The sequence below is a fragment of the Macaca fascicularis genome, chromosome 1 (genome assembly GCF_037993035.2).
Source record: "Macaca fascicularis isolate 582-1 chromosome 1, T2T-MFA8v1.1".
NCBI lineage: Eukaryota > Metazoa > Chordata > Mammalia > Primates > Cercopithecidae > Macaca > Macaca fascicularis.
Genome location: NC_088375.1, coordinates 13,614,407 through 13,628,050, shown reverse-complemented (window position 1 = coordinate 13,628,050; position 13,644 = coordinate 13,614,407). Strand labels below are relative to the sequence as shown.

Here is a 13,644-nt window from a genome sequence, read left to right as displayed (position 1 = left end):
GGCATGGTGGCTCATGCCTGCAATCCCAATGCTTTGGGATGCTGAGGCTGGTGGATCCCTTGAGGGCAGCAATTCAAGATCAGCCCAGGCAAGACAGCGAGACCTCAACTCTACAAAAAATTAGCCAAGTGTCGTGGCACATGCCTGTAGTCCTAGCAGGGTGGTGAGGCAGGAGGATCACTTGAGCCCAGGAGTTTGAGGTTATAGTGAGCCATGACTGTGCCACTGCATGCTAGCCTAGGCGACATAGCAAGACCCTGTCTCTAAAACACATAATAAAATAAAATAATAAAAAACGAAAACAGACTCCATACTATTAAGCTTAGCAACTTTTACTCAACATCAAGAATGTGTATGGCAGTCGAGGGAAAAGATGACTTACCTGGATTTGTGATGTTGAGTAGTTTACAGGAATAAGGATCCTCCCTGTCTTCCACAGGCACTTCACAGCCATGAGCACCTATTATGAACTTCACAAGCACACTGAGAGATGTGTTGGCATTAACATCAGTTACTGATCTTCACCTCGCACATGCACGTTTCCTCACGCCCATTTCAGAGCTTTTACTTTGAGACACAAGTGTTTATGAGGATTAATTCTCTACCTTTATTTTTCTAGTCTAGCAAAATGGGGGAACAAGCAAATTGAAAGTTGCTAACTACCAAGTTACTTATGCATGAGTCCTTCATTGCAATGCTATATTAAAGCAAGTAAGAATATGTCTGGCCTCGCTACCAGCAAATGTTCATATCATTTAAAAGCAAACTATAGTAAAGTCAGCTTCTCATGCCCACACCTAAAAACATACCTATATCTAAAATTTTCCTTTGTTGCCTTCTTCTGTTTCAGAAGGTGTTCCTTTTGCTCAGGATTAGGTCTTTCCATCCAAGAAGAAATCCCCTTCTCTCCTAGACCTTGCTTCACTGGTTACCCCTGTAACTAGTGGCTCCTTCCCTCCACAGTATAAACATGATAAAATCCTGACTCTAATTATTCTCTTCACCTTCCATCCTTCCTTGCTATCACACTTTACACTGAGGTCCTACAAAGAAATTAAAATTGCAGCCTCTTGTTTCTTACTTCCCGCTCTTTTTATAAAACAAGAGTTTTAGCTTTAACATCACTACCTCCACTGAGATTCCACTAATGTAACCAATGAGCTGCTGCCAAATCAATAGACACTCTTCAACTCTTACCCTCCTGGCTTCTCCACGGCTTGATACTGCCCAGTTCCCTAAAATGCTCTCTTCCCTTCCTTCTGCGGCCTGCTCAGTCATCTTCACTGGCTCTTATTCCCCAGCTTGTCCACTGAGAGGGGGATTAGTTCAGGGCTCTGCCCTTGGGTCTCTTCTCAATCTACTCATTTTTTTTACTTCCTTTCCCTAGACAATATTATTTATTCTCAAGGCTTCAACTAGCATGGGAGTGATTCCTGAATTAGTAACTCTAGTTTTTTTCCTTTTTTTCCTTTTTTTTGTGAGACAGAGTCTCGCTTTGTCACCCAGGCTGGAGTGCAACGGTGCAATCTCGGCTCTCTGCAGCCTCCACCTTCCAGGTTCAAGCAATTCTCCTGCCTCAGCCTCCTAAGTAGCTGGGAATACAAGCGTGTGCCACCACGCCTGGCTAATTTTTGTATTTTTAGTAGAGATGGTGTTTCACCATTTTGGCCAGGCTGGTCTCGAACTATTGGCCTCAAGTGATCTGCCTGCCTCAGCCTCCCAAAGTGCTGGGATTACAGGTGCGAGCCACTGTGCCCAGTCCTGAATTAGTAACTCTAGTTTAGACCCATGTTCTAAGTAAAGGACCTATAAATTCATTGGACGTCTTCATCTAGATAACCCACAGACAGCTGTGTGCTAAAGCCTGCTACTACTGACTTCTGAGAGTCAACTGTCAACTTTTCAGAAATTTTGTGAGACAGTTACTAAACATAGCCTTTATTTAAAATTAAATTATATAACCTTATAATTAAATATATATCAAAAAAAGGAAATACTCAAATTAATCACAATGTTTTACTACATTTTACTATTATTTCTGTTCTTGAGGTAATTTATATTTATTACACCTACATGGTGGAATAGTATACATGGCAAGCTACTGCTTATCTTTCCCCGACTCTGTGTTCCGAGATGTTATGTTAGTCACCTGTATTGGCCATGGTGGGAATATTCACACCCTAGAAACCGGCAAATAGTACAAATAAGGGTTTGGTTTATTGTTTTGTTGATGGTCTAGACTTAAGAAAGTATAGAGAAAATGTTGATAATGCAAATTAAGCTTAATGTAATGTGTCTGTCTATAGCCATTACAGAGTGAATAGTTCAAAAAAACAGTCAAGGAAGATACAATTCCAGTATTCAAAAACTATTACCTGATACAGCATAGAACTCACTGACTTTATTAAGTGTAAAGCTGACATATCTTGTCAATTTAGTCTTCACTGTTTAACTCAAAAGAAAGACTTTTGTCAGAACTATACTCTTTTGTTAACTGCAACCAGAAGTTGGTCATAGATAGGAGAGTCCGACAAACAACAAAAGCATTCTATGAGAATCAACCGACTTCATGGAATTTACAATAAACAGTATTGTACAGGTCATTATCTGTCAATTACTGCTGTATATCCTTTATGTCAATAAAATTTAAAATAAACATGTATGTACACATAAGCATCCTTTTTCCCAGAGAGCCAGTTAGTAAACCTTCAACAGTACACCACTGCCTGTAGGAACCTCAAGGTCAACACATACACAACTGAGCTTCTTTCCCATGAAACTTGCTCTTCTCATGTAGTATTTTTGTTTTGATTGATTCCACTATTCTCCAAGTCAGAACACTAGCAATCTTCCTAGCCTCCTCCTTCATTTTCTACATTCAATGACCTTATTCTCTCATAAGGTCACCTCTGCAGATCAGCTCCTCAGCAGTCCTTGCCTCAACAGGTCTTGTCCTTCCACTCAACCTTCCGCATGCCTGTTATACATGATCTGCTCACTGTCTGCCTCTCACAGTCATATGCTTCCCCTCTCTTTTCTTTATATACATCTCTCTGCTGTCCTACCTCTCCTGGCTACTTCTCTCACACTGTGCCACAACCCTTCCCCCACCACCACGAGCCCTGTGCTCCAGTTATATAGAAGCGTTAGGACTTTCTCATACACCCCGGGCTCTTTTCTACCTATTTATATCACAGCACATGTAACATTTTATTACACTATCATACCTATTTCCTTCTACTAAATGTCAAGCCCCTCCTAACACTCAGGCTATACTGTGTTTATCTTTGTATTCTACCACACATACCACACTATCTACTTACAGAAGTACTTAGTGTTGAGTTTGGGTCCTTTGGAGAAATGCAAGAATGGAAAATATGCCATAACCACAGAAATGCAGTTTCTGTTACTAATTACCAATTAAGGCAGAATACCTTTCATAGACAACTAGCATTTGGAATAAAAATATAAACAGAAATGAGTAAATGTGCTAACTAAATTATTGCTAGTATATATCAAATTTGGTTTTTGAGCCATCTTACTAGGTACTCTTACTAGATACACAAAATTACTATGTCCCAGGAACGTGTTTTTGCCTAATATATATTTTTATACAGATAGCTGATCATTTTCATAACACAAATCGAGCGTGCTAAATTTAAAGCAAGACTGTTATGATGGCAAATAAATTAGTGGTGAATGTCTGAATATTAACTTTACTCATTACATTTAGTTCTGAGTCATTCATTCAATAGTTGTTGAGTGACTTAGTCTGCACCAAGCTAGGTTTTAGGTATTGCGAAAACACCAATGAAAAAACCTGAACCCCCAGCGCTAATGAAACCTACATTCAAGTGGAGGAAGACAAACAATTTTACAACTAAATACAATACAGATGCCAGTTGGTGATAAGTGTTACCAAAAAAAATTAAGGCCAACTAAGGGAAGACAGAAACAAGATAGGGATGGGCTGCTATTTAATATGGGGCTGTCTGCTAGAGTGACATCTAAGCAGACACCTGAAGGAAGTGAGTCCCGAGCACATTAGTGAGAGAGGACACAGCAAATGCAAAGGCCCTGAGGCAGGAGCACTTTTAGTGTATGAAAGTACAGTAAGGCGGCCGGTGTATTTAGATAAGGTCAAAGACCACAACAAAGACTTGGGATTTCACTCTGAGCAAGAAAGGAGGTCAATGGAGGGGTGTGAATAGAGCATTGACATAATTTGACTAATTTTAAAAGGATCACTCTGGCTGCTGTATGGAAAATAAAATGTAGGGGTCAAAGGTAGAAGCAGTAAGTTCAGAGAAGGGGGCTTCTACAATAATCCAGGGGAGAAGTAATGGCAGCCTAGATCAGATGGTAGTGGTAAAGGTGGTGAGAAGTCAGATTCTGGGTCTGGTCTAAGCAGCATTAGGAAGGTATGCTGATGGACTGGATGTGGCAGGTGAAAGGAAAAATCAGGATAACACCAAGGGTTTTGGTCTGAGCAACTGGTGGAAGAGTCACTATTTTCTGACAGGGAAATACTATAGGAAGTACAGCTTTTGGAGGTGGTTCTGATAGTAGTGATGATTCTGAGGTCTTTCATTTGCTGTGTAATAGGCTCTATTATCACTGCAACCATGAACTAAAGAAACCTGTCTTCAAAAGGAATGAAAGCTACTATGAGAAAGCACTACTAGCGACAAGAAAATTCACAATTAGGCTGGGTTTGGTGGCTCACGCTTGTAATTCCAGCACTTTGGGAGGCTGAGGCAAGCAGATCATCTGAGGTCAGGAGTTCAAGACCAACCTGGCAACATGGTGAAACCCCGTCTCAACTAAAAATACAAAAATTAGCCAGGCATGGTGGCAGGTGCCTGTAATCCCAGCTACTTGGGAGGCTGAGGCAGGAGAATCGCTTGAACCCAAGGAAGTGGAGGTTGCAGTGAGCTGAGATCGGGTCACTGCACTTCAGCCTGAGCGACAGAGCGAAACTCCGTCTCAAAAAAAAAAAAAAATTCACAACTGCAATTTGCTTGTATAGCTACTTAGTCACAAATGTGCCAGTGCTATTCTATCCTGAAAGGGCATTCTCTGCTTATCACCTGAGTCTTCACATAAATAGAAGTCAACTTTCTATGCATTTCTTCTCCTAGTCCCTCACCACACAATCTTCAGAGGCTGATCTCACTGAGAACAGACTAAGGCTTTGGGCTCCTAACTAATAGCTGAGAGCTATCTAACGTCAGCATGAAAGGGATTACCAAAGCTCAGTTTTGGAAGGGTAATCAGGAAAAAGAGCATGGCATATTACACACACTGCAGATTACACAACTAAAAAATACTACAAAACTGAAAAAAATTAAATTTATCTCTGTGAAGTTAGTGAAAAGTATATTTAGACATGCACGTGTCTAAGGAGAAAACTGCTCTAAAATGGAACCTTTTAAGAATTGCTATTCTAAATCAAAGCAAAAAACAAACAAATCACACTGGGTATCTAAATACTACATATGCTAACCAGTGAATATACTCTCTTCCAAATATCATTTGGCTTAAAATGTTGGTTAAATTTACTTTTTGGCCCAAACTATATGGTAGAAAAGCAAATGAAACAGCCATTTCTCCCAAGAAGAGGCCACATATCTGAATGAACATTTCTATTCAAAATAAGGTTTTTCAGAACTTTTTTTTTTTTTTAAATTAGGCAGGGACTCATTCTCATCACGCAGGCTGGAATGCAGTGGTGCAATCACGGCTCACTGCAGCCTCAATTTTCCAGGCTCCAGCAATCCTTCCACCTCAGCCTCCCGGGCAGCTGGGACTACAGGCACACACCACCATGCCTGGCTAGGTTTTTCAGAACTCTTATTTCAATAAACCAGGCAAGGCAACAACTCAGAAAACCTACCGTTGACTTAATGTGGGATGCTGTAGCAAATGCCTCATCCAGGTGCTTCTTATCACGTTTCGAAGTTCATGGTTATTGCGAGCTGACAACACGCCAACTACCACATCATAGTGAGTAGATTTCCACTGAGGAAATAAGGCCAACTGATCTAGAAATAAGAACAATACATTAGAAATAAGTCATGTATCAATTACTATGAAGTTCAATATGTATCATAAGTTTATTACAAAGTATATGTTTGTAGGAAATTCAGATAAATACAAAGAAAAGAATTTTTAAATCACATATAAACCCAGTATCCAGAGACAACCACTAATAACATTTTGGTGTAGAGTCTTTTTTGTCTTTCATGTATATACGTATGTATTCATGCTCACATAAGTATATTAATTCTTCAAAACAAACAAGATGTTTGTGGTAAGAATCTGTTTCAAAAGGCAATGTAGCATAAAAAAACAGTAAGCATTAAGAGTCAATTAGGCCACAGTTGGAATCCAGGCTCAATCATATATTAGTTATAAGTTATTTAGCTTCTTGAGCTTCAGTTTCTTCAACTACAAAATGGGTATAATAATACTTCTCATAAAGCTGTTGTAAAAATTAAATGAGATAACATGTATAAAGCTCTTGGTTTAGTATCAGGCACATAGGAGGCATTCAATGGCAACTAAAAAAAATGTGCTTTGAAAAGTGAAGTCCTACATTAACGTTAGGTATTAAGCTTGGCGGATGAAGTTGAAGGACTTCCATACTGGAAAATAATGCAACCCTTATTTATATCAATGAATTCTACAGCCAGTAAACCTTTTACTACCTACTAAATATTCTAAAGAATGACGGGAAAGCAACATTTTTAGTAAAAAAAAAAAAAAAATAAAGTAACAAGTCATTCTGAACAGCTCATTTTTTATTGTCATAAGGTCTAATGGGCAGGGCTACATTTCCATCTAAAACTTGTCCTTAGAAGACAGAAGAGAAAGATATACTTTGTCCTTGTTTTTCATCACCAGTTTTAAGGCTTGAGAGCTACGAGACTATATATAGCTCTGATGAGGTATCCATTTCATCTCTTTCTCCAGTGGTGGGAACTGATCCAAAAAGTTTCCAAAAATAAATTACTGAAGCCCAGACTCTTTACTACATTAAATGCAATGTTTTTATATACCATGGGATCTAGGTATTCAGTCTAAAAGACAACAAAACCACGCTGATATTTTTTTCAAAGGCCCAATTAAAATAATAAAAACAGATCTTTCTACTAGGATAATTTTAAGGATCTAATACAGAAATTTTTGTGTAGATACCTTATTTTCCACAATAGATATATTTCTTAAAATGTTCCATTCTAGGGCAGGCACAGTGCTCACGCCTATAATCCCAGCACTTTGGAAGGCCGAGGTGGGCGGATCATCCGAGGTCAGAAGTTTGAAACCAGCCTGACCAACATGGAGAAACCCTGCCTCTACTAAAAATACAAAATTAGCTGGGTGTGGTGGCACTTGCCTGTTTTCCCAGCTACTGGGGAGGCTGAGGCAGGAGAATCTCTTGAACCTGGGAGGTGGAGGTTGCGGTGAGCCAAGATCACACCATTGCACTCCAGCCTGGGCAACAAGAGTGAGACTCCACCTCAAAAAAAAAAAAGTTCCATTTCAAATGGAATATAGGTATTTATTATTTCACCCTACAATGAGTCATGTACTAAAATGAATTCTTTTATAAAGACAAAATTTATTTTTAAATAAACTCAAATTTTTATGGATTAAGCTTATTAATAGGCCATATTTACTGAATACCTAATCTGTGAAAAGCACTACATATAGAGTATCACTTAACGTTCACAACCCATTGAGGTAGGTACTTGTTCTTTTTTTGAGACGGAGTCCCACTCTGTGGCCCAGGCTGGAGTGCAGTAGCGTGATCTCAGCTCACTGCGACCTCTGCCGCCCAGGTTCAAGTGATTCTCTCCCGAGTAGCTGGGATTAAAGGCGCCTGCCACCATGCCTGGCTAATTTTTGTAGTTTTAGTAGAGATGGGGTTTCACCATCTTGGCCAGGTTGGTCTTGAACTCCTGACCTTGTGATCCACCACCTCGGCCTCCCAAAGTGCTGGGATTACAGGGGTGAGCCACCACGCCTGGCCTGGTACGTGTTGAACAAATGAAACACACAGAGAATTCTGTAACTTAAGTCAAACAGCTTGGAAATGGCTGGGCTAAGATTTAATCCCAGGCAATCTAACTCCATTCTTTATCACTGTTCTAGTCTATAGCTATACAGCTTAATATAGCTTATCTGAGTCTAAATTCTGATCTTTTAATGCACAATACCAGTTCAACTGGTGAATTAGCAACAAGCGGATCACTGAACACGCTGGGTAACATATCAATTTTTTTGAACTCATGGCTCAGAACATTTTTTCTCAGATACATAATTATATGATGAAAGTTGTACCTAGTGCTGGAACTCACTCTAAATGAGTGTCTGAATTCGGAGACTAATTTAAATGACTACATAAAATTGACAATATGCCTCCCCACCTTTTTCACACAGAAATAGTATGTACATTCTAGTGTCAGGAAGGAGGCAAAGGTTCCGACATTGATTCCACAGCCAACATTTTGTATTACGTAAGTATGAAGTTATTTAAATCCCTGCGCTTCAACTTATTTAGAGAAAATTGACACAAAAAAATGTTTTAGATATTCTATTTCATTTGTTTCAAAGTCTCATCTCAAAAGATTAAAAGCTGTAGGGAAAAAACCACATTTAATCTAAATGCCTCTTTTATCTGACATCATCAGAAAATAAGGATGCTGCACAAAAGCAAACTTTCAAAATATTTGAAACATCACTTTTAATGCCAAAAATTTACTACCTTATTTTTGATGGCTAATCAAAGCAAATTTTTTAGAAATAGATTACACAGAGAATAATTTAATCTTTTCTTGATGTCTCAAAATCTTCATGAAAATTTCTCAAATCTATCCCTTTCTTGTCATTAATTCTAGCTGCTGCTCAGTTCGGTCTGTTTTTTCACCTGGACTAATACGAGGGCATCCTAACCGGTTTTTACCTGAATTCTCCATATAATTGTTAAACAAGATTTTTCTAAAAATAATGAAGAAACACAAAGATAACCATGTGGCATGTGAAAATCCCATGGATTACGGATGTAAACTACTTTTTGATCTTATTCCACCTCTCTGCCACTCTCAATGCCCCCTGCTTCTAACCCAGGTCCAAGCTGTTTCTGTTCAACTGCTTTACTTTACATGCATTTCTCTTTTCCTTGCAGAGGGGAAGTAACACGGCACATTGTGGTCTTTTAGAGAAATACTTCCAGATATACTGAAGTCAAATTTCAGAAAAATAGGTTTTGTAAACCACATACCATTAAAGTAAAACAGTCCAACAGACTCCTGAGTACTGTCTTACACAGTACAAAACCCAAAGTAGCTGCATAATAAAATCACCTGCGTAAGAATGTTGCTCAAATTTCTAGTTCCCCTTACCAATCTGGCTCTAAACTCTTATCACCTTTTGTTTTATGTTACAAGAACAGGGTACCAGGGTACCTAGTTGATTCTAGTGTCTAGAAACAGAGGGGGAAAAAAAGTGCTAAGAAGTAAACATGATACAAAAGGACATAAAGATAATTCAGAAAAGAAAAAAGGCAAATAGCAAACCTATGAAAACATGTTCAACTTCAATAAGAATCACGTTCGAATTAGAGCAATGAGACACCAGTTTTCTCCTGCATTCAAACTGACAAATGTCTTCTTAAATGATAGTAACTAAATGATGGGTACTTCAAGGAAATGTTGTTAGTGATTTCAAGAAAGTGGCTACTCTCCACCAGGCATGGTGTCTTATGTCTGTAATCCCAGCTTCAACTTTGGGAGGCCAAGGAGGGCAGATCACAAGGTCAGAAGTTCGAGACCAGCCTGGCCAATCTGGTGCAACCCCGTCCTTATTAAAAATACAAAAAAAATTAGCTGGGCGTGGTGGTGCACGCCTGTAATCACAGCTACCTGGGAGTCTGAGGCAGGAGAATTGCTTGAACCTGGGAGGCGGAGGTTATAGTGAGCCGAGATTGTGCCACTGCACTCTAGTCTGGGTGACAGAGCGAGACTCCTTCTAAAAAAAAAAAAAAAAAAGTGGCTACTCTCTTTCATTGCTGGAAGGAATGTAATTTGGTACAGCCGTCTGCAGGGCAATTTGGCAATGTGTCAAATAATTTAGAATGGTATAATTTTGTCCAGCAATTCTAAGAACTCATCCTAAAGAAATAATCAGTGATATACTCAAAGATCTTTATTAATCATAGTGTCACCTATTACTAGCAAAAAACCGCAAGCTACATAAATGCGTAAATAAGGGACTCATTAAATAAATTATGGTGTAGCTATATGACAGAATACCATGCAGCCATTAAAATTACATGTTAATCGTATCATTAAACATTATTCTATTAATATATCATATTAAGATAAACACGCTATAGGAACTATGTAGATACTAGATGGTTCCCTTTATATAAAGTACAAAAGTAGCCAAATTTCTGCCACTGGTTACTATCCCTGGTAGCGACAGAACAGAGCATGAAGGGAACTTCTGAAGCACTGATAGTTTTCTTTTTTTAACTTTGGGTGGTGATTAGTTGGGTGTGTTCAATTTGTGAAAATGTATCAAGCTGCGCCAGTTTTATTCTCCTGATTTATTCCCTCAAATGATAGAGCATCTCCTATGCTCATTGTTCTAGATGGCACAGATACAGCAGTAAACAAAATCTTCATAACGTCAGGAATAAATCACAATCCGAAGAAAGCTCCCTGAGAGTAACGTAAGGGCCAAGGGAAAGTTTTCCCTCTGAAGGTTCGGTGAAAATCACTGAGAAAAGATTGATAGGAGAAAGGCATATAAATTTATTTGATCAGTAAAGATACAGGAGAAACTGCCCATTTCTATGCTTAGGTTTAACCAAGTATGGATAGCTATGTGGAAGTAAGATTGGACAGAAAGGTTAGGATTTAATGTTAACAGATGGAGTTGGAAAACCCGGCAAGGCCTGTCTAGATTCTTCTTGTCCTCTCAGAGTATACACTTTCCTACTGGGTGTGGGATAGGACCCTCTCTGATATGAGGGTTCTTATGACCTGTAATCAAAGAAGGTAGGTTAGGTAATTTTTTACACAGAAAGGTGGTGGGGGGTAGTTAAGAGTGATATGTTTGGGTTTTATGGCTTTGGGGAAGAGGGATTTTAGTTTCTACAGTTAGCCTCAGGTGAGAACGCAAGGCCAGAGAGAGGACAGCAGCAGCAGGTCGGAGACAGCTGCTTCTGAGGCCTTATTTTGGGGTATTGTTTTCTTCTGAGATCCTGCAGTAAGAACTATTTCTTTTCTTTAATATGTAATATATCCTGAGTCTGGCAACCTGCTCGACTCTGCACTGAGTGGACACCCAAAGGTATATTAAAGTCTAAGCGAGGGCCTGGCGCAGTGGCTCATGCCTGTAAGCCTAGCACTTTGGGAGGTCGAGGTGAATAAATCACTTGAGGTCAGGAGTTCGAGACCAGCCTGGCCAACATGGCAAAATGCAGTCTCTACTAATAATACAAAAATTAGCTGGGCGTGGTGGTGCACACGTGTAAACCCTGCTACTCGGGAGGCTGAGGCAGGAGAACGGCTTGAACCTGGAAGCAGAGGTTGCTGTTAGCCAAGATGGAGTGCCACTGTACTCCAGCCTGGGCGACAGAGTGAAACTGTGTATCCACAAAAAAAAAAAAAAAAAAAAAAAAAAAAGTCTAAAGAAGCTTGACATCAAAATTGATTGCTCAAAATAAGCCTAAGAGTCTTAAAAATCAGACCAAAATTCCACTCTCATATGCATGCTCTTGGAAGAGATCAGTCACAAGTAGATACAAATCTTGAAAATGAAGAAAACATGTAAGCCTATCATAGCTCTAATGATAAGGACAATCTTCATACGCACTACCAAAGACACCTCCCAAAACACACTAGCACAGGCATCAGCTGCCACTAGACTACCACTCCTCTCTAAAACTCACCGAGTGTTTACTATGAAACAGGCACTGCTCTGGGTGTTTCATTAACTGAATCTACACAATAAGTCTATGAGATCATCATTTTATAAATAAGGAAACTGGGCCGGGCGCGGTGGCTCAAGCCTGTAATCCCAGCACTTTGGGAGGCCGAGGCAGGCGGATCACAAGGTCAGGAGATCGAGACCACAGTGAAACCCCGTCTCTACTAAAAATACAAAAAAAATTAGCCGGGCGCGGTGGCGGGCGCCTGTAGTCCCAGCTACTCAGGAGGCTGAGGCAGGAGAATGGCGGGAACCCGGGAGGCGGAGCTTGCAGTGAGCCGAGATCGCGCCACTGCACTCCAGCCTGGGCAACAGCGTGAGACTCCATCTCAAAAAAAAAAAAAAAAAAAAAAAAAAATAAATAAATAAATAAATAAATAAGGAAACTGAAGCACAGAGACACGATTAGCATATAGGGATAATTTTGGAAAAACTCACCCCAGGCAAAATTACAAAGCAAGCTCAATTTGCTTTTTGACCTTCTACTTGCCCTACGTCTGTTTCCATCAGATACTGTGAGCACCTTGGGAGCAGGGACTCAGCATCCAGCACAGAACCTAACACTCAAGTACTTGTTGAGTGAATATGCTCCTTTGTCTTGGTTTCTTTCTTTCCAATGAGAAAGAGAAGTCGTCTTTTGTCACATCATTTTTCTAAATTAACTGTTAAATAATTCCTACTTAAGGCATTACCCAAAACGAGTATTTTGTAATCAAGATATCCTATGTTTAGATTTCTGGGTCCGATGGTTATCTCCACCTGCATTTTCCTCTGTCACCGTCAGGTGTGCTGGATTTCACTTCCTCTTTACCAGTTGCTTTCCCTGACTGGTTTAAGGGAAGCTATGACATTTAAAAAGTTGCGGATTCTGGAACTAACGTGACTCACTCACTTCATTCTGGTCCCTGCTCAACTCTTACCTCTTCAGAATGAAATGGACTTTCCTGACCTATTTAAAACCATCTCTTTAATCTCTTAACACTGCTTTATCTTTTTTCACTATACTTATCACTACCGCTGTGATATTTATAATTATTTGTGATGCTCTGTCTTCCCTTCTAAATTGTAAACTATATGAGGGCAGGAAGTTTAGCTTGATTATTGCTGTAATTCCACACCTACAATAGGAGCTGGCACAGAATAGGCTCTCAAATATTTGCTGAATTAACTGCCAGCCAGAGAGCCTTTTTTTTAATATTCAGGGAAGGTAAATCTTTCAAAAAAAAAAACAAAAAACAAAACAAAACTGCCATGACTTAATGAGACTGAAGACAGACAAAGTAGTAGAAGAGAAAAAAAATACATTTAAAAATGTTAATTTGGCCGGGCGCAGTGGCTCACGCCTGTAATCCCAGCACTTTGGGAGGATGAGGCGGGTGGATTACGAAGTCAGGAGATCGAGACCATCCTGGCTAACACGGTGAAACCCCGTCTCTACTAAAAATACAAAAAATTAGCCGGGTGTGGTGGTGGGCGCCTATAGTCCCAGCTACTCTGGAGGCTGAGGCAGGAGAGTGGCGTGAACCCGGGAGGCCGAGCTTGCAGTGAGCCGAGATCGCGCCACTGCACTCCAGCCTGTGCAACAGAGCAAGACTCCATCTCAAAAAAAACAAAACAAAAAAAAAGTTAATTCAAGAAAAGAAT

General features: G+C 39.8%; 1 protein-coding gene across 12 annotated transcripts in view; it reads right to left on the bottom strand.

The window, feature by feature from the left end:
- Nucleotides 1-13,644, bottom strand: part of B3GALNT2 (beta-1,3-N-acetylgalactosaminyltransferase 2) — a 63,672-nt gene that overhangs the window by 47,344 nt on the left and 2,684 nt on the right. For 8 of the 12 annotated variants that reach the window (XR_012413681.1, XR_012413677.1, XR_012413692.1 and 5 more), the window contains exons 2-3: nt 5,897-6,044; nt 383-483 (exon numbers count right to left, since the gene is read on the bottom strand). Coding sequence is in view for 6 of the 12 variants with exons in the window: in XM_005539734.4 (XP_005539791.1) it covers nt 383-483; nt 5,897-6,044 (249 nt within the window). In the remaining 6 variants the exon portion in view is untranslated. Of the gene's footprint in view, nt 1-382; nt 568-5,896; nt 6,045-7,399; nt 7,523-13,644 lie in introns of all 12 variants that reach the window. The other 4 variants (XR_012413660.1, XM_065531638.1, XM_065531647.2 and 1 more) reach the window with 3 other exon arrangements.